Source organism: Sparus aurata, chromosome 14 (genome assembly GCF_900880675.1).
Source record: "Sparus aurata chromosome 14, fSpaAur1.1, whole genome shotgun sequence".
In the NCBI taxonomy this organism is placed as follows: Eukaryota; Metazoa; Chordata; class Actinopteri; order Spariformes; family Sparidae; genus Sparus; species Sparus aurata.
The window spans coordinates 7,909,450-7,934,289 of record NC_044200.1 but is presented as its reverse complement, the minus strand read 5'-3'; the positions used below and the strand labels follow the sequence as shown (position 1 = coordinate 7,934,289).

Below are 24,840 nucleotides of genomic sequence, written 5' to 3'. Positions count from 1 at the left end.
CAAAGCGAGATGGCCACAGTTAGAGGACAAAATTGAACAGTGGGTTATTGAACAGAGAACAGCAGGTAGAAGCATCTCTACAGTCACTATATGACTCAAGGCAACAGCGGTAGCAAGTGACATGAAGATAAACGACTTTCGAGGAGGTCCTTCTTGGTGCTTCCGTTTTATGAAAAGGCGTAATCTCTCCATCCGCACAAGAACTACCAAAGGATTACGAAGAAAAGATAGCCATTTTCCGCACCTACTGCAAGAACAAGATCACTGAAAAGAAGATCCGGCCAGAACACATCACCAACATGGACGAGGTCCCCCTTACCACTGACATCCCCGTGAACCGTACTGTCGAGAAAACAGGGACCAGCACGGTATCTATACGCACCACAGGGAACGAGAAGTCATCTTTCACTGTAGCTCTCGGTTGCCAGGCTAATGGCCAGAAACTACCACCCATGGTCATTTTCAAGAGGAAGACTTTGCCAAAAGAAAAGTTTCGTCATCATCAAGGCTAACCCAAAGGGCTGGATGGACGAGGAGAAGATGAGTGAGTGGCTGAGAGAAGTTTACGTCAAGAGACCGGATGGCTTTTTCCACAAATCCACAAATCTCCGTCCCTATTGATCTGCGACTTCATGCGCGCACCGATACTGTCAAAACCCAAGTGAAGCAAACTAATTCGGAGCTTGCTGGGTTGATTAACCAAAGAACTCCAACCGCTAGATATTGGTGTCAACAGGTCGTTCAAAGTTAAATTGCGAGCTGCGTGGGAGCATTGGATGACAGAAGGCGAACACACATTCACCAAGACAGGGAGGCAACGCCGGGCGAGTTACGCCACTATCTGCCAATGGATCGTGGATGCCTGGGCTAAGGTATCAGTCTCAAGTGTCGTCCGAGCTTTCATGAAGGCCGGAATCATCACTGAACAGCTGAGTAACAGCAAAGAGACTGACTCGGAGAATGACAAGAGGGATCCGGGCATGCTTGATGCCGAAATCGCCCAACTGTTAAACTCAGACACTGAATATGAAGAATTTGATGGATTTGTGGATGAGGAATGAACTGATAAAGTGAGTGTATTGTTTTGTATGTTATGTGTTACAACTGAACAATGTTGAGAGTTATGAACATTATCAACGAGTTATGAATGAGTTGAATAAAGTTCGACTTATCTGACTGTTTTGTTTATCTTAATGCGCCTTATAATCCGGTGCGCCTTATGTATGAAAAATAGAGAAAATAGACCCGTTCATTGATAGTGCGCCTTATAATCCGGTGCGCCTTATGGTCCAAAAAATACGGTGTGTGGAAAGTTAAATACAAAAGAAAGGAGAGGAGAGGGGTAACGGAAAGCTGGAGCAGTGGCAGAGACACACATGGATACACTTACAGTCACACTTCCAAGTTTCACAGCATCCGTCTGAGACTTTTGTGACCTGATTTCTTGGGCAGGTGGGAATTGTAAGCTCCTGACAAACCACTGGGGTCAACTCTATCGTCCCATTTTTACAAATCTTATTGAAGCAGTCCTCTGTCCATGTCACATCACAACTCCAGCTTTTGTTCCTCTTCAGGTCTTCACACATACACAGATAATCTACAGCATAGGAAAGTGAGACCACAAAAAGGACAAAACATTGTTGAGGTTGTTAAGTAACTGACTGACTGAAAAAAATTTAAGGTATATTCAGTACAAGTACATAAAACTTACTCTCTTTTGTGATGTATACTGGCGATGTGAGTGTGGGTCCTGTTTCAATGGTGTGATAAATGGTTGAAGGCACAGTTGTTTCAGTGGTAGTTGAAGAAGTTGTAGTCATTGATGGAGAAGTGGTGGAAGGCACAGTTGTTTCCATGGAATAATAAGTAGTTGTAATTGTCGGTGGAGAAGTGGTGGAAGGAATAGTTGTTTCAGAGGTTGTTGAAGTATTTGTAGTCATTGATGGAGAAGTGGTGGAAGGCACAGTTGTTTCCATGGAATAATAAGTGGATGTAGTTGTCGGTGGAGAAGTGGTGGAAGGCATAGTTGTTTCAGTGGTCGCTGAAGTATTTGTAGTCATTGTTGGAGAAGTGGTGGAAGGCACAGTTGTTTCCATGGAATAATAAGTAGTTGTAGTTGTCAATGGAGAAGTGGTTGAAGGTACAGTTGTTTCAGTGGTAGCTGAAGAAGTTGTAGTCATTGTTGGAGAAGCGGTGGAAGGCACAGTTGTTTCCATGGAATAATAAGTAGTTGAAGTCGTCGGTGGAGAAGTGGTGGAAGGCATAGTTGTTTCAGTGGTCGCTGAAGTATTTGTAGTCATTGTTGGAGAAGTGGTGGAAGGCACAGTTGTTTCCATGGAATAATAAGTAGTTGTAGTTGTCAGTGGAGAAGTGGTTGAAGGTACAGTTGTTTCCATGGAATAATAAGTAGTTGCAGTCGTCAGTGGAGAAGTGGTTGAAGGTAAAGTTGTTTCAGTGGTAGTTGAATTAGTTGTAGTCCGTGTTGGAGAAGCGGTGGAAGGCACACTTGTTTCCATGGAATAATAAGTAGATGTAGTCGTTGGTGGAGACGTGGTGGAAGGCATAGTTGTTTCAGTGGTAGCTGAAGTATTTGTAGTCATTGATGGAGAAGTGCTGGAAGGCACAGTTGTTTCAGTGGTAGTTGAAGAAGTTGTAGTCATTGATGGAGAAGTGGTGGAGGGCACAGTTGTTTCAGTGGTAGTTGAAGAAGTTGTAGTCATTGATAGATAAGTGGTTGAAGGTACAGTTGTTTCAGTGGTAGCTGAAGAATTTGTAGTCATTGTTGGAGAAGTGGTGGAAGGTACAGTTGTTTCAGTGGTAGTTGAAGTATTTGTAGTCATTGATGGAGAAGTGGTGGAAGGCACAGTTGTTTCAGTGGTAGTTGAAGAAGTTTTAGTCATTGATGGAGAAGTGGTGGAGGGCACAGTTGTTTCAGTGGTAGTTGAAGAAGTTGTAGTCATTGATAGATAAGTGGATGAAGGTACAGTTGTTTCAGTGGTAGCTGAAGAAGTTGTAGTCATTGTTGGAGAAGTGGTGGAAGGTACAGTTGTTTCAGTGGTAGTTGAAGTATTTGTAGTCATTGATGGAGAAGTGGTGGAAGGCACAGTTGTTTCAGTGGTAGTTGAAGAAGTTGTAGTCATTGATAGATAAGTGGTTGAAGGTACAGTTGTTTCAGTGGTAGTTGAAGTATCTGTAGTCATTGATGGAGAAGTGGTGGAAGGCACAGTTGTTTCAGTGGTAGCTGAAGAAGTTGTAGTCATTGATAGATAAGTGGTTGAAGGTACAGTTGTTTCAGTGGTCGTTGAAGTATTTGTACTCATTGATGGAGAAGTGGTGGAATGCACAGTTGTTTCCATGGAATAATAAGTAGTTGTAGTCGTCAGTGGAGAAGTGGGGGAAGGAATAGTTGTGATGCGAGTACTTGATGTAGGAGTGGTGGCAGGCGTAGTTGTTGGTGGTGGTGGTGGAGGTGCTGTTGGAGTAGAGGTGGAATTGAGGTTTGGTGTTTTGAAATTAAGTTCTGTGAAGGCACATATACTTTAAAATATTTGAAAAGCTAACTGCCAAAAAGCCTATTTTTGTTTAACTGTTAATTAGCACATGATATTAAATGTCATGGTACATGAATATATTTCATACTTACTACACTTAGTTGTTCCATTTTCACAGCGGCTGACATAGATAAGACAGTAAAAACATCTGATAATTAATGCAATGATAAGGAAAGGTGTACAGATTTTCATATTATGGTTACCCTTGAAATGTAAATATCTAGACATGTGTACATTAAGAATGGCCCAACTTACCACTTAGTGGAATCTATCATCACAACTGCCCAAGGCTGAATGATAGTGTCATTAAAATAGCAGGTGCAGTTCCTCAATTCAGTGCATTCACCAGTATTTTCATCATAGTATGGTGCCTCCATTGGACAGTGTGGATAGCAGCCTTTTCCAGGAATAAACACGGTTAATGTTATGAAGGTAAATGGCTATTGTGAGCACTTATATGGCCAAGACCTAGACTAGAAAAACATTGCATTGATATCTAAATTGTGAGGATTTATTCTGAGGACAGGTTTGCTGCAATATGATGATAATTAGACACACACAAACACACATTAACAGTAAGACACTCTTTTCACTCTCTAGATTCAACGGATGATAAACAGTTTAACTTTTAACATGTGAACACAATTGAGAGATTCTTTTTACCTTCCAGCTTGTGTGGTAAATAGTTGCCTTCGCTGCAGGTTAGCATCTTCCCACAGGCTTCATAGTGCCAGCTACACTGGCCTTGCTCATTGTAGTAGTCACAGTAGACCGCTATGGTTTAAATGATCATAAGTAAAATAGTGATAGTTATAGTTTATGTTTTGCAAGCTTTCAGTAATAATTAACAAACTTATCATCATGTGTATCTTAGGCTGCACCGATTGCTTCATTGATGTCTTAAATGGTGTACATACTTTGCATACAAATAGAAAAATATTTAGATATAGATAAAAACATATGTAAGTGTATAAAGAATTGGAAATACTGAGCAATGAAATCAAGTTGTACTGTACTGCACTATCTGTTCAATATTATTCAACTCTTAATAACTCCCTCTAAGCAAGAAAGTAAACTCAAACAAGAGATGACATTAGCATTCTCAGTGTTGAATTGTAACATCGTTGTTACATACTTTCTTACCATCTGAAATAAAGACATTAAAAATTAAAGGGGTTGTATGTAACAATTTTCAGCTGTTCATATATATATAAATCACTTTTATATTGGCCATGTGTAAGCTGATTGAATGTGACAACCATCTCTGAAGGACTTGGGTCGCGTCAATCCAAAGATGTGACTTTGTGTACATTCTCTAGTACCCTCTCTCCACTAACAAAGAGCAACAGTTGCTAATGCTATAAATTGAGCCTCCTCCATTTCTGGCCTCCTAGCACAACACAGAAGTTCCACAGTGTGCCTTTGATCGATGAATTCTAGTGGGGAAAATAGTACCGTAACTTACGACACAAATCAGGTGTTCTCCAGTTGACACATACATCCTGGTCACTGCAAGCCTCTGCGTAGGCCGCCACAGCTGTACAAAATCCCAGGAACTTGCCTTCAAACTCACAGGAGCAGGACTCCTGCACACAGGCATGGTAGTATGGCTCTGGATCCACCTGGGAATTGCAGAACATCAAGAACAGACCTTTAGTCAACACTCTCTGTGAAAATCTATTACAGTAAATAGTAGATTTGGATTAAAAATGTTTAGTGTTGAGTTTTGATATTATAGGTCATTGGTTGGTTAATGATCTTAGTCCCACTAATTCTCCTCCTTACTATCTCTGCCACCCTACTCCCCAAATGTATAGCAGTTGCAGACATGCATAGAAATCGTGTGTTATTGGCAAGCTAAATATGTAAAATGCATACTTTAAAGTGGCAGGCTTTGAATGTGTCCCCTCTGATGATCATACAGCGTCGCTGTGCCCAGGCTGAGCAGTAGGAGTTGCGTTCACAGGGAAATATCTCAGTTGTCACATCAGAGCAGGGAGGTGTGGCAGCTTTCCAGCTGTTACCAAATGCCATGGGACTGGAGGCCACTAAAAACAGATTTTTTGGGGGGTGTTATTTTGACCACCACGACAAAGGCATTAATGCTTCATGACATCAAGAGAAAACCTTTTAACCTGCTGAGCCACTTATCTTCAGGTCATTCATCTCATTGGAGTCAAAATTTCCACACAGGCCACACACTAGATTCTGCAGAAGGGATAGTTAAAAAGTCTATTTAAATTGTATTCAAAAGTTCAGAACTTGATCTTTATTGAGGATGAATCTTTCCATTGTTTGTCAATTCTTAAATATAATTTATTTTCTGTTACTAAGAAAATATAAGTGAACGTGTACATTCATGTGACAAATTATCTATAAAAGACTATCATCTAAGTCTTCATCACTCACCCTCCAGCCCTCATGCAGTTCTATAGTGATCCGCGTGTGTTTGTCCCAGATGAGAGTTATCCCTCGGCTAGGTACTGAGATTATGATGTACAGTCCCACAGTGTGTATGGAGTAAAGTGGATCTTCCTGAAGAGTCCAGCCTACATGGTTCTGTCTGGTCACATTCATATCGCTCAATGTGAGGGTGACTTCGCCCTATAAAAGACAGCACAGGTATCAGATTTTTTTGTCACTGATGAAAAAGATACCAGACTCAACTGGTTCATGACCATTTATCTGCAATAAAATTCAGTCAGTAGCTTGTTGGTATTTTTCACTGAGGTCTGAATGATCTGAGTATGTTGCAAATTATCAAGTGAAAGATGTGGCTGATGTAGTATGTGAAGCAATGGGATGAAGAAAATGGTGAATAACTGAGCGGATAGTAAGAGTATAATTGAGATAATGAAGATAGATCATAAAGACGTGGACAAAAAATCTGTGTTTCAGTGAAGAAAAATGGGAGTGGGCCAGCCACCTGCAGGTCAAGGATGATCGCACGAGAGCAGGTGAGGGCCTCGTCACAGCAGGGTACACTCTCCACTCTGACTGAGAAGGTGCCATTTCTATTTTCACAGCCATCCTGACGTGAAAAAAACAGAAAATCTGGATGATGTACTGTTTCGCTTGAAGTTAATTTATTGTAGGTCTACAAAGCCTGAGCAAAGAAACATAAATTCTAGTTTCTATGTTTGCTCTCACCTCTACAAGAGTGTACTGACAGTGTCCATCAAAGCGGTACCATTTGGAGTCAAAGGTCTGGTAGTGTCCGTTTCCGTAAACTTGACACTTCCCAGGACAAGGCTCATCTTTGCAGTGCCACTGACCCTGACCACAGGTACTGTAAGATAGAATTTTAGCCTTTAGGTGCACCATAGCTTCATTAGCTTTTGGAGGAATACTATTTTTTGTATGAGTAGGAGAGCAGCGCTAATGCAGGTGTTACCAAGTTTTGCAGTTTGTTTTTACATGCTGTCCTGGGCTGAATACTTTGCCACTGTACACACAGGTGCAGTTGTCCCGAGTAACACAGTTTCCTCTGTGATCCTCATACTGGCCTTCTGGGCAGTAGCAGCCACTGTTACAAATGGATCTGTCGCTCTGGAAATCAACCAAAAAGAAAATCTTTTAGCTTAAAGGATACATTTTTACAGAAGCCGAGAATGATAATGGATTGTTTGTTGTCTTGAGATAGCAAAGCTTGTTTTCTCAATTAAACAAGATACATCAACCTGCTAAGAAAACAAGCTCTGTCATCTCAAGATAACACAATAATGAACTTAATGAAAAAATAGATAATGAGCAAACCATGCACATGAACATAATCTATAGACCTACCATGGGTTTGCTGAGACTGTCACAGGTTTTCTGAGCCGTGTTGACAGGGAAACTGGCACAATGAACACAGACCTTCCCATTCAAGCATCCTGATGCAAACAGACAGTTTTTACATCGTCAGGAACAAGAGTTAAACGGGGTTGTTGGAAGTAGCACAAACATTATGATTGGTTTTTCATGATTAGAGTTGCAGTAAGCAATTCTGGAGAATGACAGTTGATTGTTGAGAATCGCTCCAATGATTCAGTATTTGTTGACCTGGGAATGAGACTCAGCCATCAACTATCTTACACATTAACTGTAGGAGCTTTAACAAATAAATTAAGTTACAATGGAGAAAATATAAAGGATGAGCATGATTTTGAAATGCAAATGATGTAAAAAGAATCTATATTTACCACAATACGTAAAACATTGCAGTTCTCCATTCTCACAATAGCTGAAATAGACACCATAATTGGTTTGAGATATAGCACAACCAGTTATGTAATACAACTGAAAAGCATTGGAAAATATTTTGTTAGGGCATAAGGTAGGTTATACCCTCAGCCACCACGGCAGTAAATGGATAAATTGTATTTTAGCATTCTAAATGGCTTTAAATACCGATCATCTCACCATTTCCGTCCGTCGACAATAACAGACCCCGGTGGCACTGTACCACCGTAGTAGTGACAAACACAATCTGCCTTTCGGGTGCAGATGTTTCCTTGGTTCAGGTGAGTTCCCTCTGGACAGCCACAACCCTCCACAGGCGCATCATCCACCCCACAGCGAGGGTCAGGGCCAGACAGGGAGCGGCACGTATGGTTGCATGCTTGAGTGTCGTAGGTGAATTCTTGATTCTTCTGACATGTCACAGCTGGGACATAACATTGTGATTATTAAATATAGCAGTGAAGCTAGCAGCAGCTGAATGGATTTGATTTAGGCTTTTCAGACTACTTGATGTTTTAAACAATTTCAACATTACTCAGCTTATGTGTACCGTGAACAATGAAGCAGGAGGATGCACACAGAATGAGTTGTATTTTTCAAAGCTGAACTCACTGCAGTTGGTTGCTTTCCTCCAGTCACCGACTACAACCCCCAGGCTGGCGCAGGCTTTGGCATAGCTGCTCAGAGCGACACACAAGCACTGCTGCAAACTGCTGCCACAGTTACACGTTCTGAGAATGCAAGCCTAGAAATGAGAAAAGTTTCATTTGAACAGGAGTCGTCATTGTTGCGTAAATGACATTTAATTGCTTAAAACGCCAAGGACTAATTGAGGATTTAAATCGGGCTGCAGTCTTGTTACCCTGTGGTAGTAATCTGTTGGGATGTGACCATGGCACTCAGCAAATATCCCGTCTGGGTTGTTCAACACAGAGCACTTTTCATCTGCAAATATCTCTGCAAAAACACATAATGAGACAATGAAATATGTGTGCAAACTATTGAGAAGTATTTGGTCTTGTACTTGAAGGTTTTGTATCATATCACAGAAAATTGTATTTCAATATCAAAATATAAAATACTCTTTAATGTGTACCTGAAAAAAAATATATCATCCCTGACTTGAAGAATTATGGAGAACAAATAAGATATTGAGTATGAATTTCTACAAATATTTTCAAGATTTTACAAGTGCATTAATATGTTACATTAACCATTGTCTTTGTTGATGCAGGTGTCTGGTATGTCCACTGCACAATCACCCACACTCCAGGACTGAGCAAAAGGTTGAGCTGAGTTCTCAATGATCCCACTAGTGGTGGTGAAATCATCGGTGGTGTCATTGTTATTGTTGCCGCATAGACCTGAAAGACAGACTGGCTATGATTACCAAACAAACTGGATCATGCCTGAAAGCTCATAACAAAGCTGAATCCCACATGGAATGGCAATATACTGTATCCTGGCTTGTTCGAGATCCTAACCTGAGATCATGCCAGTGTGGTTTGCGGGTGGCGTGATGTACAGCTGGATTTCGGGAGACATCTGGACTTCGATCTTCATGCCAAGAGATGTGTGGAAGTGGATGTACATGGAGGACTGCCAGAAAACCAGAACATTGTCTGACAGGTAAAAGAGGTTGGTAAGTGATGGGATATTACATATTCACCTTATAGGCCCTATATTTGTAGAAAGAAAGATTTACATGTTGTTACTGTTGTTGTTGCTGTTGTTTGTTAAAGAGCAGATCTAAGTGCTGTTTACAGTGAAACGGGCAACACTTAATGTAGAAACATGGTGGACAGTGCCTGCTGAGGCCTGTGAGAGCTGACCAATTGGAGCAGACTGGATTTTTTGGGAGGGGGACTTAAAGAGACACTAAAAAACAGAGGTTTCAGACAGATGCTGAATGGAGGTTTTGCAGCTATAGAGGACAGTATAGAAAAAAAAATGTGTTTCTCAACATTAATGCATTTAAACATTTTAAATTAAATTATTCCCATTGTTTTTACCAGACTGGTGAAGTTCAGTGATCTCTTCTTCTCCGATTTTAACCACGCCTTGTGAGACAGTATACTTTTCCTGCAAATCCAAACAAAGAGCACATTTATATTCAGTGATCCGACACTACTGCTTTGGCATTTGTTCAATATTTGATATTGTTTTAAATTCAACCCTCAAAGTCTGCCTGTACCTGAAAAAGCAGAAAAGCAACTGTTTTCAGAGAGGGCGCCTTTTCGGAAAATTCAATTTTTATTGTCCAGTTGAAACCCTTAGAAGAGAATTCAAAATGGCAGTTAGCATCATCAAAAAGAAGACATGGGTTAGTATTAAATGTCAGGGCAGTGGAAAGAAAATCACCTGTAAGGCCACATATGTACATTTTCCAGGGAGGACATATTCTTTGCCATCAAAAGTCGTTACATGCTGTCCCTCAATGACACATCTGGCAGGGCAGATGTTTTCTGAGCATCGCCATTTCCCACTGTCACATTTACTGTGAAGAGGATGAGGAATCTTTCAATGTTTTTAATGTATTCATCCATATAAACATACATACACACACATATATATCTCTATATATACACACACACACACACACACACACACATATATATATAAAATAGGAATTTGCTATTCCATAAGTATCAAAACTGTTTACCATGACTGACACTTTGTGCTGCGCATGTCTCCGGTTGAGTAGCTCTTGCCTGCAAACACACAGGGGCAGCTGGACACGCTCACACAATGGAAGCCGTCTGCTTGATCATTAAGTACTTTACCTGCAACACAAAAGTATCAACCTTGTATTATAAGGCTCTTGTAGGCTGAAGAAGCCGTATCACAACAGTGGCAGATAGCTGAAGTGCTCACCCTCTGGGCAGACGCAGGTGCTGATATAATCCTGGTTGGAAAACCTGGGGTTAGGGTTGGTGCAGCTGGGAACAAAGGCCGGGCCCTGTTCTACATAAATCAGGTCTCCTGGACAATCTGGTTTGTCTGCGTTCAAACAAACAGTCAAAATTCAATCCTGAAATAACTGAAACACACATCTGAGCCATTAATAAGACTTTTGAAGTCTAGTTTCAGAGAGCACCTACCACATTTTGTTACAGATCTCCAAATGTCCCAGACACGGCTGGTGTTTTCGCACTGTTGAACAATCTCTTTGAAGAAAGAGCAGGTGACTCCTTTGCTCATTTCATATTTGTAGATGTTCTTTTCACATAGGTCCAGATATTGACGCACCCGGGCTTGCAGACATTCTAAGGTGTGGGAAAAGAACGTGCCGCATTCCTACAAATATCATCAGAGAAACCAACTCAGCATCTGGTAGTGCAACATACTGTATGTGAACTGAAACAGTAAAAAACTGTTGCTACTCTATGATATAACGTCACTTTTCATCAGAGGTTGGAGTGTGAGAAAGACAAAGAAAAAGTACATACAGAGCAGAAGTGCCAACAGCAGACGTGAGAGCACTGTATCATCACAACTAACTTACTGGACTCCCAACAGATGTAGGATCTCGTGTTTGACATGTGTCATCAGCAAGCACACTCTCCATGACCACCTTCTGGTTGCCTATATTCACAAAAAATGTTCATTCTTGGAGCAAAGAGTACATAAAATGTGTGCATTCCTACGACTGGCTACATTATCATGATAATAATGTGATATAACTCACTTTGTTTTAATTTTAGACCAGTTTCAATAGACTAGACTTTTTTTCTTCTTATATTTAAAGCAGTAACAAGGAAATTTTACTTCTGTTGATTCAGACCCTTCTAAGAACCATCACTGCAACTGGCCAATCACACTGTTGTGATGTCATAGCCTTGCGACACAGGCTAATAAATAATGTCACTGAGGGTATCTCCCTGTCTTTGTTTAGTTTAGTTATGGTTAGAAAAACATTGTTTGGGTTTAAATAGACCCTTTCACAATAATAAACATGTCTGTGAAAGGATCCCCTCTTATATGTGCACATTTGTCTGGTCTTATTCCCCAACTTGCAAAGCTATGACATAACAAAATTGCGATTGGTCGGTTTCAGTGATGGTCCTGAAGTAACATTAGTTCCAGGACCAAAGATTCACATCAGGGTCTGGCCTGTTTGTAGGATGCACTGCGATGATGTCATATATCTATCTGTGGTTAGCTAAGATTAGAAAAAAAACCTATAACATGGTTTACATGAAATCCTAACCATTCCTAACAGTTTGCTTAGTAATTCCTTGAGAAAGATAAAGTTATCAACATTTCCCAGAAATTCCGAACATTATGATAACTATAGAAATAGTCAGTCTTCTGGCTGATGCTCTCATTTGCCTATGAAAGCCATGTAAAGGTATCAGTGCTAAATTGATACCATTGTTACGTCAACAAGTTATATAAACCTCATTCATGGCCTAATAACCACAAATTGTACTTCTCCTGTCAGCAATGCTATTAGTGCTACTACTCCCACTAAAAGTACTGCGGTTAATGTTACTACTGCTTTACTACAACAATCCTGCTCTAAATCCTGCTAGAATCCAATCATTTTGGTATAATACCTGTGCCATTGTGTTTTCCACACAGTCCAGTCATGTCGGTGCTCAGCTCCTGCTCCAGCTCGACCTTGACGAGATTCGAAGAAAGGCGTCAGTGGGTTAGGTTTTGGTGTGTGTGTGCTAAATGTTATCAACCTATATGTAATCACAGTGTCTCCTCTCACCCACAAAGTGTCGATTCCTCCAGGTACATTGTGCCAGGTGACTGACAGAGGAAGCAGCGAGCTCCTCAGTTTGGTGTAGATGCCGTAGTGAAAGATATGCTGGTAGGTGTGATCGTATGGCAGGGAAACGCTGTTGACGAGAAAAACATTCACAGATATTAGCACAGATACAGACAACAGGGGTTATCGCAGTGGGTTTTAAAGATACATACATACGACTTCCGGCTTAGCGACTAATGGAGTAAGACGTGCTTGCGGGAGCTCCCGCGAAACTTTCTCAATTGAACGCCAGGGCTTTTTTGTGAACTTTCTATTAGTACATTTCAACTCCACAGGCTCGTTGTATCTACATTGTATGCCGGTATGCCTTCAAAACCAAAAAATACAAGCAACCCAGCGGCAACACAAACGAGGCCTGTCCCCCCAGCTGCATCCCCGTCGGGGAGTGATCCGTCCACCCCTCTGCGGTGTGCAGTTGCTAAGGCGCCCACTTCAGAGAAAACTGTTGCCGTCCCGAGCATCACTTCTGCGGACTTTAAGGCTGAACTGCTCGCTGCTCTTCGAGAAGAGATGGTAGGCATTTTTAAGACGGAATTAGAGACGGCATTGACAAACAACTTTACTCAGATAAAGTCCGAGCTGCAGAGTGTGAAGACTGAGCTAAAAGCTGACATGGCGGCTATCGTCGGAAGTGGAGGTGCTAAAGGTTACTGTGAATGACATGGAGGGCCCCCTGTCGACATGCACTGATGATGTGGTTTCACTCAAGAGTAAAGTGGACAAACTTTCGGCACAACTTGTTACTCTTGACAGTAGATGTGAAGACCTGGAGGCGTGGTCTCGCCGTAATAACATCAGGATAATAGGACTACCCGAGGAACACGGCACGGTCGACGCGACCACAGTTTCCACCCTGCTGAAAGATGCTCTGGGCTTGGGAAAAGAGCCGGTTGTGGACCGCGCGCATCGATCCCTACAGACCAGGCCGAAACCCGGCGAACGTCCCCGTCCCATAATAGCACGTCTACACTATTATGCAGACTGTGTTGATATCCTACGACGTGCCAGAGCCCAGCGAGGGATCAAGGTGAAGGATTCAACTATCTCCATCTTCCCGGATCTCACGGCGCGGACGGCTAAAGCTCGCGCAGCCTTCAACATCATCCGACGCCAGCTCAGGGACATTCCCGACATAAGGTTTGGGCTGCTACACCCAGCCCGCCTCCGAATCATCAGAGGGGATGTCACGAAGGAATTTACATCACCTGACGAAGCTGCAGCTTTTGTGAAAACACTCAAGTAAACTTGGGTTTGTTACTGCAAACTTGTTGAAACAGGTCTGAGTGTATGTGCCACTGCAGTTATGTTACTTAAGAAAGTGGTGCTGAAATGTTTTTATTTTTTATTTTTTTATCAGCACTGTCTACGAAATAGTTTATATTGATAATATTATACTATTACTGTAGATATGTTCTGTTGATTTTGATATAAATGGAACCATAACTTACCCTGTTCTAAAAGGAAGTCAATATGCTTATGTGCAGGTTTCTTAGATTGATCTGAGTTCTGTGTTGTTAACATTCCGGCCCTGTCTTTAGTTATATATTTATATAATTTTTAATATTCGCGGGAGCTCCAGCCAAGTTGGAGCGTGGTGAAAATGGCTGTTTGGTCCAAAGCCTTGAGTCTATTCTTTTGGTTTATGACTCCTTGTGGAGTTAGCACTGGTATCCTATCGTTTGGGGATGGGATAGTGGTAGGTGCTCTGGGGGGAGGGTGTGGGATTTGGGGTGTGTTTGCTGAGTTAGCTTTTGCAGGCCCTCTTTTGTTTGTTTTTTGTTTGTTTGTTTGTTTGTTTGTTTGTTTGTTTCTCTCTCTTTCTCTCTTCCTTTTTTTCCCCTTGTTTCTGTGGTATGGGGCTGGGATCCTGGTCGCTTCCCATTTTAATTCGCACTTGACATGGCTAATGTCTCAAGCTCGAATGTAAGATTTATCAGTTGGAATATTAAAGGTTTAGGGGGTGCTATTAAGCGGTGTAGGGTGTTCTCCCATTTAAAGCGTTTGAAACCTGACATTGTGTTTTTGCAGGAGACCCACATGAGGAACAAAGATCAAGTTAGACTGAAGCTTCCCTGGGTTGCTGAGGCATTCCATTCTAGTTTTAACTCAAAGGCCAGGGGGGTTGCCATCTTGATAGGTAAATCTGTCCCATTCACCCTGACTAATATTATTTCTGACAAAGACGGCAGATACCTGATAGTTTTCAGTACTCTATTTAGGGTGCCTATCCTATTAGTTAATGTATACGCACCAAATTTTGATAATCCTGGTTTTATGAACAAGTTGTTTGAAAACTTACCTTCTCTGAATGACTGTTTTTTGATTTTTGGAGGGGACATGAACTGTGCTATTGATCCTAAATTAGACCGTTCTAAACCTGGCTCAACCCATTCACTAATGGCTAAGGCCCTTTGCAATTTTATGTCCAGTAATGGTTGTGTTGACCCCTGGAGATTCCGTAACCCAAACAGTAGACAATACTCTTTTTATTCGCATGTACACCAGACTTTTTCTCGTATAGATTATTTTTTTGTAGACGCTAAACTTATGCCAAAAGTGACAAATGTTTCGTATCACCCAATTATTGTTTCAGATCACTCACCAGTGTCCATAGATGTTCAGATCTCCCCCGGACCTCGCTATCCCACCCATTGGCGACTTAACACCTCACTTTTATCAGATGACAAATTTCATAAATTTATTTCAAGTGCAATAGACGATTTTATTGCTCTTAATCAATCTGATACGGAACCTATCTCTAAGGCGCTACTGTGGGAGTCCTTAAAAGCATATTTGCGAGGTCAGATCATTTCATACTCTGCACACATAAGAAAACTGAGGATGTCAACTATTCAGAAGCTTTCATCTGATTTGGAATCAGTAGACCAACAGCTTGCGGCCGCCCCATCTGATGATCTTTCAAAGCGTCGTGTAGCCCTGCAAACTGAGCTGGATCTTATCACAACTAATGAGGCAGAGCGCCTGTTACTTCACTCCCGTTCCAAATACTACGAACATGGTGACAAGTCCGGTAGGTTGTTAGCTCACCAGTTGCGTCGTCAAACAGCCTCACGTCTAATAACCCGCATTAAGGATGGTTCAGGAGTATTGCAGGAGGACCCGGTTGTTATTAACTCTGTCTTTTCATCTTTTTATGAGTCCCTGTACAAGTCTGAATTTTTGTCAGATCCGGCAGATATGCACACGTTCTTGGATGAACTTCAATTTCCTTCCATAAATCCAGAATTGGTTAATCAATTAGACTCTGATCTGACTACTCAAGAATTAAACTCAGCTTTACAAAATATGCAAAATAATAAAGCCCCGGGGCCTGACGGGTTTCCGGTCGAATTTTTTAAAGCTTTTCAGGCTAAACTTATCCCATTACTTTATTCTGTTTATGTTGAATCTTTGTCTCTTGGTTCTCTCCCTCCCACATTGAGACAGGCCTCTATTAGTGTTCTTTTAAAAAAGGACAAAGATGCTGATCTTTGTACCTCCTATAGACCAATATCTTTAATGAATGTTGATACAAAGATTCTTGCAAAGGCCTTGGCTCGCCGACTTGAAAAGGTTCTTCCAATAATCATTTCTAGGGAACAGACTGGCTTTATAAAGGGGCGTCAGCTCTATTATAATGTTCGTACTTTGTTAAATGTAATTTATTCAAAAGAAACAACATCTATACCTGAAGTAGTGATATCGATCGATGCTGAAAAAGCGTTCGATCGAGTTGAATGGAATTATTTGTTTGTAGTCTTAGCTAAATTCGGATTTGGTGAAAGTTTTATATCATGGTTACGCCTTCTTTACACACTCCCTTGTGCCAGTATCATTACCAATAACATTCAGTCCGGCTTTTTTTCTCTAAACAGAGGTTGTAGACAGGGCTGTCCCCTGTCTCCCCTCTTGTTTGCACTCGCAATAGAGCCTTTGTCTATATACTTGAGGACCTCTCCCACTTTTAATGGCATCACCAGGACTCATACAGAGTTGAAACTGTCGTTATATGCCGATGATTTGTTGCTATATGTTGTAAATCCAGTAAGAGCCTGCCCCGCCATTGTTTCATTCTTTCGTAGATTCGGCCGCTTCTCAGGGTATAAAGTTAACGTTGCCAAGAGTAAATGTTATCCTGTTAATAAACTAGCGATGCAGATCTCCCAGTCGGACATCCCTTTCAAATTGAGTCCTTCGGGATTTAGGTATCTTGGGGTTAACATAGCCAGATCTTTCAAGTCTCTTTACTCTGAAAATTTCTCTCCCCTTTTAGCTGAGATTAAGGCAGACTTTCAAAGGTGGAGTTCCCTCCCCCTCTCTTTGATTGGAAGAATAAATTCTGTTAAAATGAATGTTTTGCCAAAATTTCTTTTTCTGTTTCAATGCCTGCCTATATTTTTACCCAAAAGTTTTTTTAAAACGGTAGACTCGATTATTTGTAATTTTTTGTGGAATGGCAAAACACCTAGAGTTAGACAAAAAGTACTTCAGAATTGTAAGTTCTATGGCGGCCTCTCTCTGCCAAATTTTCAATTCTATTACTGGGCCGCAAACATAACTAAAATTATATTCTGGTTCAAATCAACTGATATACTTTGGTATCACCTGGAAGCACAGTCGTGCCCCCCAGCTTCTCTTTCTGCTTTATTAACTGGCCCGGTCGCCGCGAACCCCTCTGGCCTTACCTGCAACCCTGTGGTTAACGCTACGCTTAGGATATGGTTTCAATTCAGGAAACAGTTTAAATTTACTGCTCCCACGGTTTTAGCCCCACTGTTAAAAAATCTTGTGTTTAAGCCCACCTTTACCGATACCACTTTTTCCTTATGGCAAGATAAGGGTTTGAAATGTTTTAAGGATTTCTATAAGGAAGGGGTCTTTAGCTCTTTCGCAGAACTGGTTACTAAATTCAGTCTTCCACCCTCTCATCTTTTTAGATATTTCCAGGTGAGGAACTGTGCAAAATCCTTATTCTCCAACTTCCCCAACCTTCCACCTAAGCAGCCATGGGCTGATCTTTTACAATTTAACATTTCACAGGGGTCTTTAATCTCAAGAATATACAGTTCTATTCAGTTATATGATGATCGTTTGATCACTAACACAAAAGAGACTTGGGAACGTGAATTAGGATTGATTTTTGATGAACATTGGTGGGAATCTGCACTGCAGGTCATTCATAAAACCTCTATTTGTGCCCGTTTGACCTTGATACAGTTTAAAGTTGTATTTAGGTGTCATTATTCGAAGACAAGGTTGGCACAGATTTTTCCAAATACGGCAGATGTCTGTGACAGATGTGGAGGCTCACCCTGCAATCTTACGCATATGTTTTTCTCCTGTCCAGCTCTGTCGAACTTTTGGCAAATCTATTTTAACACCATGTCTAAGGTATTCTCAAAGACTTTTCACACCTCACCGCACATTGGTATTTTTGGTCTTCCGGAAGAGTATACTCAATACTCTACTAAAGAATTGGAAGTAATAGCTTTTACCTCCTTGATTGCTAAGCGCCACCTCCTTCTTAACTGGAAATCCACAACAGCTCCTTCCAGTACACAATGGATTAAAGAGGCTATGTCCTTTTTAAAAGTTGAGAAAATTAGATATTCAAGAAGGGGAAACTTGAAAAAATTCTACAATAAATGGCAATGGTTTATGAATTTTTTTGCGACAATGTAATTCCCCCCATACACACTCCCCCTTTTTTTTTTTTTTTTTTCCTCTTTTTTCTCTTTCCTCCTCTTTTCTTTCCTTCTTTTTTATTATTTACTCATCTCATTTTTTTGTTTATGTGCTTCGTTGAATCACTATATAGACTAGGTCTAAACACTTTTTCACTGTAGGTCTGCTGTCTATTCGGTTGTATTTTTCTGTAATTGTTGTTTGTTCTTAAAAATATGTCAATCTAAAACCAAAGGGTGTATGCAAACATGTTTAAAGCCGACACTAATGTGTCCCGATATAAGTGCCTTTGTTACTCTTTGTATACACATCAATAAAAATATGAAACAGAAAGATACATACATACAAAAGCACTTCAAGGAACAGCTCGCCCCAAATCATTATCTATCACCCCATGCCGACTGAAAGTCTGCAGTCGAGTGTGTAGGATTCAGGGGAATTCAGGAGAGAAATGGAACATCATTTGAAAGAAACAGAAACATTTGGTAATGTTTTAGGCTATGATTAGTGTGTTATCACTTGATCAAAAATCTCTCACTTCCTCAACCTTGATCAGAAAAGATGATTTAATTGGTAATGTATTATTACCATGCCCGCCTCGCCCAGTCACCTAAATCACCTTCAAAATGTGGCAACTTGCTGCAATACTCGTCTGTGTGTTTTCATTTAACTTGACTGAGGATAGAAAATCCATTAATAATGCTCAGTGTCCCAGAGTCAAAGCTAATGATCAACTAACACTAATGACATCAAGAATGCATGAATGAGAATGAGTTAGTGATTTGTGTCTTTGGGCCAAACAATCATCTGCTAAAGGCTAAATAATGTGAATTATTTTAAGACTATAATCTTCAACCTATACAACTGTGAGGATGTGTGATCAGATTTAACTTTACTCGGTCTCCCTCGGCTTCAGTTTCCCTCTAATGAAACAGTATGAGGGTTGGGCCCAAACCTTTTCCTCTCCACCTGGATGCTTCCATTCTGCAGAACGGTCCTGACTTTGTTGATGATAATCTCGACTTGGACCAGCAGCCCGTTGTCACCTCGCCGTGTGGTGATATCACATTCCACCCGGTTGTGGGTGAAGTGAGTGAGGGTGAATGGGCAGTTGGACCGCACATAGAACACTGAATCATTGAAGGGCTGGACGACACCGCTGCCAAATGTCCTGCAAGTGTCTGGTCACAATAAAGGTCAATTTACTTAACAGACAATGGCTGAATGACATGACGTCAATACTGAAGGATAAATCAATGAAATGATGTTGCTGTTAAAATGTAATCGATATTCTTTTTAATAGTTAATTAAGAACTTAATAATGACATTGACTAACTCTGAATTACTTTGTTGTAGTAGTATGTATTAAAAACTTTAAATGTTTAAACCACATGATTAATTATTATTTCATCACTGGAAAAAGTAAAGAGTAAAATGAACTGATCAAGATCCAACACTGAGTTATACTCACATTTCTGAGTTTGTGTTGTTGCGACTGATTCCCCCGTCCCTAAAACTAGGAGAGAAATACAGCATCAAGGTACAAGTTGACCCTTATCATTTATATTAAATACTGTTTTTATTATAATTACTCACTCTGTCACTCCTAATTGTACTATTGTACTAATATGGTAGAGTAAAGAAGTAGTTCCTTACTGGTAATGGTGTTTTGCATTAAACTTGCAACCAACTAACAACTAACCCAAACCCTAACCCTTGAAGTAAACATGAATCATGTTTTTTTTCAATGAATAATAATATGAATATAAACTACTGTGGATACAGTATTTAATATTAAGAAAATATACAGATGTGTCATTCAGTGGTCAATGACGTATTTCGAAAGTAGCAATACTACAATATAAAAACACTCCATTACAAGTAACACCAACAATACTGACTATGTCACGTAAATAGAAAATAGACTACAGTCAGGAAAAGTTTTCATTTTGTGAGTGCAAAAGAAAAGTGTCATCAGATCTGGACTACTTGGACTGAGTGTGTAAAACCACCAAGATCAGATTCTATTTGTGATTTGTGAACACCTGCCCTCTCCATCTATGTTTTTTCTCCATCTGGCGATCCTAAGAATTAAGCTCCGCAGTTCTGTTGCTCACGTGTTATTGTCAATGAATGACTTAAAAGATGAACATTTCTTGAAAAAGCAATATGGACAAAGACATCAACCACCGTCCTAATTCCAAGCGGAAACAGCGTTAAGCGATGGACAAATAACCTGAAGTGGATGAAGTAAAGTCTGTTATGTTGTTAAGGTTATATGCAATGAAAATATATGCTAATTCTAAATGTTCTTTTAGTATGAGCATTAAAAATAAAGATCCTTATCGTAATATCATTGCAAATATTGGTAAAAGTTGCTGGAAAATGCATTATTTGATTGTCTTATAATTACTGCTTGAATGTGAAAGAAGCATTTTTGCATCGTGGCTGGTTTCAGTGGAGTTGATTTAAACTATTTTACCCACTGTTGAGTAATTTATCTACTGTTTATATATATCTTAAGCTGCTTTTGTGTGTAAACTCAGAATTTGTACAGTAACCTTTTAACAGTTGAGTGAAAAAAACAACATTTACTTTATAATTGAAGTGTAGGAAACATGAAATGGAAATATTAAATACCTTTCTAATTCTACTTAAGACCGCTATTTGATTATATGTTCCTTTTTTTATTGCCGCTCTCAATGTCACAAAGATGCACATTACTTTTCCTCCTCCAGTCTGTCCAATGTGACAAAGGACGGCTTCTTTAATTCAACTTCTGTAAATTAAACTTTAATAACAAAAAAAACCTTTGGAAACAACATGAAAAACAGCAAATTATCTTATAGAATATGAAAAATGTTGAATATTGCAGCCTCACTTGTTTGCTATTTGCTGCCTACAAATCTAATACTTTTGGGTTGATTTTATCGTAATTCAATCTTGCAAGATCCTTGTCCCTCGCCACATTTTTCTGATCGAAATAATGAATTAATGCTCAAATGATTAAATGAATCATCGCAGGGTACCTGAGGAGAGCACAAGCCAGACAGCCAGCATCCATCGCTGTGAGGTCATGGTGTCTGAGGATTCCTTGCTGCAGGCGAGTAGGAGGAACTGCAGAAAGAGCCAACCAAATGCCTTATATATGCAGTGTCCATACACAAGCGCACACACACCCACACACAAACGCACACCACAACCCACTCAGAGACGTGCAAAGTCAATGAGATTACCAGGAAACTAGTGTAAGAAAAAACAACAGTCGGATTAAAAATTAAACTGCATGCCATAATTAATCAGAAAACATGGAAATGATCACGCAATGCTGGAAATCCCTCTGAAGTGTATCCTGCTTATCATGTCACAACTTAAGAAATAGATTCCATATCAGAGCAGTCCCTCTAATACATAATATCCCTGTGAGAAAGTGCGTGTGATAAGAGTTAATGAGGTCAGAATTTATGGACACACAAAGTCTTGAAGACAAGACATCGAAACAGAGGGAGAGTTTGAAACTTGAGCGGTTCTTTCATACCTCCAAACCTCGTGCTTCCTGGTGGAGATTACAACACCTTTGTGTATCTTAATGTCTGTGTCAATAACCTCACACATAATGGGTAAAATATTAAGTATTGTATTATGAGCGAAGAGGGACAACACCTCACTAGTTAACAAAGGACAAGCGGACAATAAGAAAATGAGACTGGCCAGGGTGCATGAACCAGGATGTAGCTATTTATTTTTCCACTTAAGAGCTGGGGGAAAGACAAACATGTCTTTATGTTCAAAGATGTGTTCTGCAGCTTTCTCAGATTTCTTTTCAGGTCGAAGACTATACTTAGAGCTGCAAACTGAGTCAAAATCAGTGAGGTGGTAAAAGGATTAAGAGGCTAATCAACAGTCAGCGGGCTGCGTTAAACCTGAGATTAAAAAAACCCAAAACAAAACAAAAAAAAAAGCACCTCCTGTCAGGATATTACCTTCTGTAAAGAACTCCGATGGTGTGTCCGCATTGTTACTAAGAATAACTTTTAATGCATAAAAGTAAACTTTAACTCAAAATATATGTTAACTTTAAATGTCTTAGCTTGGCATTGGTTGAAGATAAAACTAAATTCAAATACAAGTAGTCTTTCAAGCAGGTAAATATATACTTGTAAAACACAACAAAGGTCTGTGTTCATACATGTATATAAGTAACAAAAAACAATAATGGCACAGACAATCGAATCACTTCGCTCTGCTGACATTTCACTGGCATATGGCCCAATAACCATGCATTCACTTACTCCGTATATGGTCCTTACTGTAGATTGTGTACCTCTTGGCTCATTGTTTTGAAAAATCCCATCAGCCTCACTCATTTCAAAATGCCTGCCATTTTTAAAGACAGCTTCCCTTACTTATATTCGTTTAAACGAAGACTGTCATAAACCAGTTTATGTGATTCTGGTGATAACTCACAGGTTTTTAGCTAAGGAAAATTCAAATGTTTAGAAATGTTTGTGCTAATTTTAGTACTTGTTTTTATTTGTGAAAGATTTTCCTGCAAAAATGCAATTAGCTGCTATAGTATTATATCACATAGTGATTGGCCTTGTTGCTGAACCAGTGCGTGCCCTAAAACCTCTCAAATATTGCTTTACCTGACTAGTTATTACGGTTAGTGCTGAAAATTAACTTTTCTTATTAACCTAGGTCATTCTATGTAACTAAGAGAGACAACCTAGCATATTGCAAATGACGTCAATGCAAATAGTCTAACTCATTTATCTAATTTGATATATGACAGTAAAATAAACTGAGTTTCTAACCAACAACAAAGCATTTGATTTTTATAACTCTAAGCAACATTTTGTTTCTATTCACTAAGCACCGGAAGTGCTCGGTTAGCTAGGTTACTTAGCAAACCCAGCAGAACAACATTACCACGCCTTTGGAGCCATGTTTCTGTCCACTGGTCAACATAATTATCAAGTATTTGCTTACCTCTTCAACCTGGTTTTGTCTTCACAAATTCCTGAGAGAAAAATAGCCATGCCCAGCTAGCTTTTCAACTTTTTCACCAGTTAGCTAGCTGCTAACTTTGTCTGCCTGCTGTTTGGTGCTGAGGCAGCCAGCACAGTGTTTATCAGAGCTGAATGAGAGCAGAGCTGCTCACCAAATGTCCCATAAAACAAAAACAATGAGATTTTAGAGGCTTAAATGTTCTAGTGAACTCCAGAGTTGTGTAAGCATACTTTGATTTGATTTAAAGGTGAGTTAGAGAGTGCCATTTTAGGTTGGTTGGACGTGTTATATTTTTAATTTGCTCTATAGAGTGGTGTAGTAACGTCTTAAAGTCTACAAATTGTTTAATTGGTTTTTGGTTAAATGCCTATAAGGTATGTGGTAACCACAGGCTTAAGATATTTACACATTCTTTTCTAATAAATAAAATACACCATTAAATGTCTTACAAATTAATCCTTAAGCGTTTACATGTCTTAAAAGTTGCAGAGAAAAAAATTCCACTGTCTTCCATGTCCCTAACTTCAGGGTAAACCCACAAAGATATGTCATCCCTACAGCACTCTATTCCTTCACCTTGATTACTGAATACATTCCTGTAGAACACTGTACAGAAACCAATCACTTTGGAGTATTACACAAATTCTATCATAGTTGCATGTTATTTTTTGGAAGACTCCTGCTTTAAAAGTTAAAACACTTTGCACTGAAACAGCTCGAATCAACCGACTGACCACAGGTATGCCATTACCATCAAAGCACCAGTTCATTGCTCATATTAAGTAATTTGGCACAATACCCAAAGGAAACAGCTCCAAGTTTTCTTGCTAGTAGAATTAGGCGACTACAGAAGATGGCAGAATTGACAATGAGTCTGAAAAGAACACAGAGCTGAAACGTATAACTGCGGTATTTTTTAGCCCACAGAGGACGATGCGGAGAATTGGCGCTGTAAGGGCAGTGTGAATGGGGACTTGTGACAGCCTACCTCTTTAGGATAGTAGTTGTTGTCAATATGTGGCACGTGGCAGGGCTGTCTTTTACTGCCATGTGCACGTCAAACCTTCATTTTTATTTTATTTCTTTAAGGAAGTGAATTAATTGCTGCAGTACCCGATACTTGTTGGTCATGAGGAAATAACATTTCAAGATCAATAACTGTAAAAGTTATTTGTCATGCTGCTGTGACTCCCACCTCAGGTGTAGTGTAAGTAAAAAAAAAACTAGTGACATTAACAGTAGACATTGCTTTTTTGCACGGTTAAACTACTATGTCACTGGTTGTATGCTCACTGTTAGATGGTCTGTATAGGATACGCTCATATCATGTATTGGCCAGTTCTGTAGAGGTTCCATGGTGTAATGGTTAGCACTCTGGACTTTGAATCCAGTGATCCGAGTTCAAATCTCGGTGGAACCTAACTTAAAGTGAATGGTTTGGAAAACGTCAGGTCGGTCTGATGGAAACAATTGTGATTAAATGCAGAGATGTTCGGCAGAACTTGAGACAATGAGCAGTTTTTAAAGGCTGATTTTGCATGACCAGGAATACTGTATGTTTGAGTGTGTGTTACAGCTGATTTAACC

The 24,840-nt window shown here is 40.0% G+C and overlaps 1 protein-coding gene and 1 non-coding gene across 2 annotated transcripts in view; one reads left to right on the top strand and one right to left on the bottom strand.

Moving 5' to 3' along the window:
* The window catches only part of LOC115595399 (mucin-2), a 33,837-nt gene that overhangs the window by 6,967 nt on the left and 2,030 nt on the right, over positions 1-24,840 (bottom strand). Inside the window, exons 2-33 of the mRNA XM_030439820.1 lie at positions 21,270-21,357; positions 19,712-19,756; positions 19,196-19,421; positions 12,496-12,625; positions 12,335-12,398; positions 11,281-11,360; positions 10,877-11,072; positions 10,650-10,775; positions 10,438-10,558; positions 10,137-10,272; positions 9,970-10,047; positions 9,788-9,857; positions 9,260-9,397; positions 8,990-9,139; positions 8,638-8,732; positions 8,388-8,520; positions 7,956-8,199; positions 7,736-7,776; positions 7,338-7,426; positions 6,946-7,100; positions 6,702-6,840; positions 6,478-6,582; positions 5,961-6,155; positions 5,687-5,759; positions 5,430-5,599; positions 5,017-5,173; positions 4,215-4,325; positions 3,807-3,948; positions 3,644-3,672; positions 3,341-3,472; positions 1,712-3,040; positions 1,391-1,597 (exon numbers count right to left, since the gene is read on the bottom strand). Coding sequence (XP_030295680.1) covers positions 1,391-1,597; positions 1,712-3,040; positions 3,341-3,472; positions 3,644-3,672; positions 3,807-3,948; positions 4,215-4,325; positions 5,017-5,173; positions 5,430-5,599; positions 5,687-5,759; positions 5,961-6,155; positions 6,478-6,582; positions 6,702-6,840; positions 6,946-7,100; positions 7,338-7,426; positions 7,736-7,776; positions 7,956-8,199; positions 8,388-8,520; positions 8,638-8,732; positions 8,990-9,139; positions 9,260-9,397; positions 9,788-9,857; positions 9,970-10,047; positions 10,137-10,272; positions 10,438-10,558; positions 10,650-10,775; positions 10,877-11,072; positions 11,281-11,360; positions 12,335-12,398; positions 12,496-12,625; positions 19,196-19,421; positions 19,712-19,756; positions 21,270-21,318 — 5,155 coding nt within the window. The 5' untranslated portion in view covers positions 21,319-21,357. The remainder of the gene's footprint in view (positions 1-1,390; positions 1,598-1,711; positions 3,041-3,340; positions 3,473-3,643; positions 3,673-3,806; positions 3,949-4,214; positions 4,326-5,016; positions 5,174-5,429; positions 5,600-5,686; positions 5,760-5,960; positions 6,156-6,477; positions 6,583-6,701; positions 6,841-6,945; positions 7,101-7,337; positions 7,427-7,735; positions 7,777-7,955; positions 8,200-8,387; positions 8,521-8,637; positions 8,733-8,989; positions 9,140-9,259; positions 9,398-9,787; positions 9,858-9,969; positions 10,048-10,136; positions 10,273-10,437; positions 10,559-10,649; positions 10,776-10,876; positions 11,073-11,280; positions 11,361-12,334; positions 12,399-12,495; positions 12,626-19,195; positions 19,422-19,711; positions 19,757-21,269; positions 21,358-24,840) is intronic.
* On the top strand, positions 24,602-24,673 carry trnaq-uug (transfer RNA glutamine (anticodon UUG)). The gene has a single exon. It is a non-coding gene; the product is annotated as a tRNA-Gln (tRNA).